Source organism: Laccaria bicolor, genomic scaffold (assembly GCF_000143565.1).
Source record: "Laccaria bicolor S238N-H82 LACBIscaffold_127 genomic scaffold, whole genome shotgun sequence".
Lineage (NCBI taxonomy): Eukaryota > Fungi > Basidiomycota > Agaricomycetes > Agaricales > Hydnangiaceae > Laccaria > Laccaria bicolor.
The window spans coordinates 1-4,506 of record NW_001889998.1 but is presented as its reverse complement, the minus strand read 5'-3'; the positions used below and the strand labels follow the sequence as shown (position 1 = coordinate 4,506).

Sequence of the window (4,506 nt, the reverse complement as noted above, 5' to 3'; positions counted from 1 at the left end):
TCCGAGAGAGAACAATTGTAGCGGGCCATGTGAAGATCAAAAGTCGAGAATATAGCACACCGTCGACTATCGTTTTCATGGTATTCGCCAGGGCGGGACCACATTTGCTGTAGGAAAGCACCAATGCCGTTGATACATGCGTCGTTGAGAGGTGACTGTGGTGTTTCAAGTCGAAGGAGGTCTGCTTCATCGAAGAAGAAGCGACCTTTAGTGTTGGGGACCTGGCGGCGGTTTCGGTGGGTGGGTATTGGGCGAAATGTTTGAAAACGAAGCGCGTCGAGGATTGTGGTGTCATATACAAGAGGTTCCTAATATGATGGGTTTATTCAGGTAAGAATGTTAAGAGTGAACAGGTCACACACCGGTAAGTTCCAAGTGACCTCAACAGCATTGTCAGGTAGATCGTCAGAAGTCTCTAATGATGAAACATTGAGCGCTTCGTCATCATCGTCTAGCTCCGCGTCAATCATGTCGGCAAACAAAACTTCCCCGGTGTCCCCGTGTATGTCGTTATGGGTGGCAAAATCGATTTCATGATAGGCCGGGTCAGCAAATGCATCTTCGCCAACCCTCTGTGTGAGAGGCGCAAGCCACGTCAAGGGAGCAACCAGTTGTGAGGGGGGGAGGTCATGGGAGAGGGCAAGACGTTGTTTCATTTCTGAAGCAGCGTGAAGATGGTGGTCGAATCGGACACTTGATGCAAGAGTACTGGTCCATCGGCTTTTGAGGGAGAGGAGATGGGCGCGATGGCTCTCAAGTAGAGCGCAGAGGCGTTGATCTGATGGAGGTCAGATTTCGGAGTGGACTGCTGTAGACCAACTCACTAGAAGGTGACGCAATAGCCGCCTCAATGGCTAAGAGCTCTCGGCCAAACCAGCGGCACAAGTTGTCCGCTTCCTGACCTAAACGACGCTGTTCCTCTAAGCAGTGGTCGAGCTTCAGCATTGCTCTGATGCCAGCCCGAACGTCGATATCTTCTAGCCAGCGGGGAACCTCCGGTGCGGTACGGGTGATCCAAACATCTTCCATAAGCGAAGGGCTGTTCCGCAGATCGTCAAGCTTGACTGGCAGAGCGTCAGGAAGGGGGAGTTCCCATTCAGGGCGATAGATGGCCGCTAGTTGTTCGCAATACCCATTGAATTTCTTGATGGCTTTGAGTAGGGCCGGTTTACGCTTAGCGATTGCGTCTCGGGTACTTTGATGTACCTTCGTACCTATCAAAAGATAACATGAAAATTTCAAACGAAAAACAAATTCGCGCGAACCTATTGCTTGTTGCCGACCACCAGCTGCTTGATCTAGTCGATCCCACTCAAAAAAGCTGCCGATCGCTCGCTTGCGGATGTTGATTTTGAGGTCGCGGGCGAGTACTAGTAGTCTTACAAATTCGAGATCAACGTCTTCTAGTTCAGGGAAGGATTCTGGAATATTGAGCGATGAGTAGAGATGTTCAACTTTTTCCTTGAGCCGTTCCTGAGTTCTGTTCAGACTTTCCAACGTGGACTTTGAAAATCGGTCCGCGAGACGAGATATCGCATCGTCAGTGGTGTCAATGGTTGATTGGAGCTTGAGAACACTGTCAAGTTCTTTTTTGAGGCGTGCAGGGGCATCTGTGTGTGAAGAATGAGGGACGGCGAAGAACAGAGTTATAATATCACTTACGAGCACGGATCGACAATTGAGCAGCCTGCTGAAGCTCCCACTGCGCTCGCAATTCATGTAGCGGAATGCCGTAATGGTTTAATTTCTTCTTGGCTTCAGCAACCTCGGATGCAATCGTCTTGAGCCGGCGCCGTATCCAATCCCCAAGATCGTCACGTAGTTCTGCGCCCACAGAGCCAGCTTGCCGGTCCAACAACCAAATTCTTCGGCGGCGCTGGAAACCCTGTCAGCATCTGGGAAAGATTTGGGATATATGCACCATACCGCTGATACGCGTGTAACACCAATCATCTTTCGTAAACGAGACCAGAAGCGCTCCACACCCTCCCCATCAGATAGACCTGGTCCTTCTCGGATGCNGGGGTTGTAGACGATCTGACAAGACCATTGATGCACGTATGCATGCATGGCGCTAGTGCCGAAGTCTAAGCGACTGGTGATACTCACCGGGAGAATGTTATACTTGAAATAAATTCAGAAATGTTAGTGGACATAACAAAGATAGCGTGCTTACCAGATTGAGACTGCGGTCTAGGACACAACCGACATCATAAAGGACAGTCACAGTGGCAGTAGGAGGGAGGTGGGTGTAAAGATGCTCAATGAGGGAAACTGCGTACTTTTGCTGCTCGCCGGGGGTGTCAATGTTGGCTAGGAAAAGGGGAATATCGTGGCGGCAGACAAGGGCCATCACTCCACCATCATCGTAATGATCCATGTTCGTCTTCACGGTAGACCCACTGCCGGAATCGTGCCCTTCTTCACAATCGTTCACCGCTTCATCCGGGACCTTCGCTGGCTTGCGGGCCTTGGGTGGCTTACCCCGTGCTGCGACAATACGACGACCCACACTGTCGACGTAATCCTTGCTGAGAAAATATTCAGGAGCGTAGAATTCAGGGCAATCTCCTGCGTCTTTCCTGTGGCGTTGGCTAAAATTCCCATCGGTGGCCACTATAATGTCAGCGCCTCTAAAAACATCTACTAATCAGCAGGGTTGCAAGATATAGCAAGGTGTTTACCTACAAATGTCCAGGTCTTCCGAATGCATCCAAGCCGAAGCAAGTGGGACATCGCCGTTGAAGAATCCGGGAACACTCCTTGAGGGGTGGAGTTGGGTCGCAACCAGGGTCGGACTCCTGAAATTGATTTGGATGTGAAGCGAGTTCCTCGTGAATGATGCTTGGCGTGAGATGTGTGTCCTCCGAGTGGCGGATAGCATCACCATGAAGGGGGGACTCGTGAGTCAGCAGATTTGAAAGCGGAGGTGTGAGAGGGATAGCATTCAAGTGGCGAACAGCAGCGTCTGCGGCGACAACGGCTGCTTCGAGTTGTTGGTCAAGACGCACTTGTAAAACGTCAAACCATTGGACTGCGTGCCCTATCCCTCGACGGAATGCATCCTGAACCACTTCGCCCTGTCGTGAAGCGTTCATAAGAAGATTCTGCCAAAATAATTGAATGGCAAACCTTCGAATTGCAGTGGATGAACCCGCGGCGTCCGTAGAAAGTGTTGAGTGCCTGTGCGAAGGCATTAATGGCATCGCATGAACGTTCGAAAAGGGCGTGATACAGTTGAAGGAGAAGAATGGAAACAGCCATTCGAGGCTGCGTCGGCGATGTGGGGAAAAGCCCGTAGGACACCAGGGTTTCAGGAAGATCATGGCATGCACAGCTGATAACGTCAAATGTGTCGAAGTCTGGCAAGAAAGTGTTAGACGCGATCTGCGGCGAAGGTGTGATACATACGGTCAAAAAACAAACAAAGAACTTTGCGGCTCTTGGTCGCACACAAGCCTGGCTGAAGACAACGCGAGGGGAGTCCACTCAGAGGGGCGTATTTCGTTGCCTTCGTTGTGGATAGGAAAAGAAGGAGGGGGTCGATAAGGTGGGGTATGAGGGCCTTCCACTGGTCGTAGAGCAGATTCGTCGCTGCGTCTGGACCGATACGACGGACTTTAGCGGAGAGGGGCGTACTTGGCATGGGTGGAAGGGATGCAGGCGCGTCAGTGGGGAAATCCTCTTCCATACAGTCGTTCGGTAGCGGTGACGAGTCATGAATCAGAAAACCTTCATCGAAAGGGCATGCTTCCTCGCCATTATCGTTAGGTTGGGCATTCTCATCTTCCCCCTCCACATCCACAACATCTTCCCCCCCAGCGTGTGCTTGTAGTTCGGCTAGTTTCTCCTTCAATCGGCGGACCTTATCTTCTAGTCCAAGACACGCAACGTAAGTCGAACTTTTGCGGCTATCTCGCTTCTTCTTGGGGCTGCGATAGGCTCGACCAAACCCCTTGGTGGCGGGCTGTTTAGCACGAGAGCGGCTGAGCATGGAGAGTTGAGGGGTAAAAGGAAGAGGGGGTGACCCCATCGCACGTGATATACGTGTACATATACTGAAATTTGTGTGAAGTCCCTAAGTGGAACGCTCAAGCGCTGAGTGCTGAAGGCGCGAGGTGCTGGGTGGTATGAGCGCTTTCGCGCCATGGATGGTAATCGGGGAAGGATCTCAATTGTACCCGAGCTATTTATATCCATCATCTATTCATCAGCGCCATCAGCTCTTAAGAAGACCCCCCTCTCAGGCCAATTACCACCAGACAATTAATTGGCCTTAGAGGGCCCAGATCACCTCAAAGCGCCAGGCCCGAGGTGACGAATCATAATGATATTGGATGGAGATTGCGTGGGTTGGACGGGTCACCCGGTTTGGCCAAACATTGAACTAAAACCACCACCTTGCTCACTCCGACACGACATGATTGCCACCTTGACAGACTACTTTAATTGTCTATAGGGACACAGGCGCATTTCTTGAGCTAATGGCGCCAAAACACAAATCAA

General features: G+C 51.2%; 1 protein-coding gene across 1 annotated transcript in view; it reads right to left on the bottom strand.

The window, feature by feature from the left end:
• LACBIDRAFT_335741 (uncharacterized protein) overlaps positions 1–3,994 on the bottom strand; it is a gene marked incomplete at both ends in the record, with an annotated part of 5,828 nt that extends 1,834 nt beyond the window's left edge. The window contains 11 exons of the mRNA XM_001890631.1: positions 61–308; positions 363–778; positions 825–1,214; positions 1,266–1,610; positions 1,663–1,876; positions 1,927–2,037; positions 2,110–2,124; positions 2,177–2,633; positions 2,689–3,107; positions 3,133–3,362; positions 3,412–3,994. Coding sequence (XP_001890666.1) covers positions 61–308; positions 363–778; positions 825–1,214; positions 1,266–1,610; positions 1,663–1,876; positions 1,927–2,037; positions 2,110–2,124; positions 2,177–2,633; positions 2,689–3,107; positions 3,133–3,362; positions 3,412–3,994 — 3,428 coding nt within the window. The remainder of the gene's footprint in view (positions 1–60; positions 309–362; positions 779–824; positions 1,215–1,265; positions 1,611–1,662; positions 1,877–1,926; positions 2,038–2,109; positions 2,125–2,176; positions 2,634–2,688; positions 3,108–3,132; positions 3,363–3,411) is intronic.
• Positions 3,995–4,506: the final 512 nt, after the last annotated feature.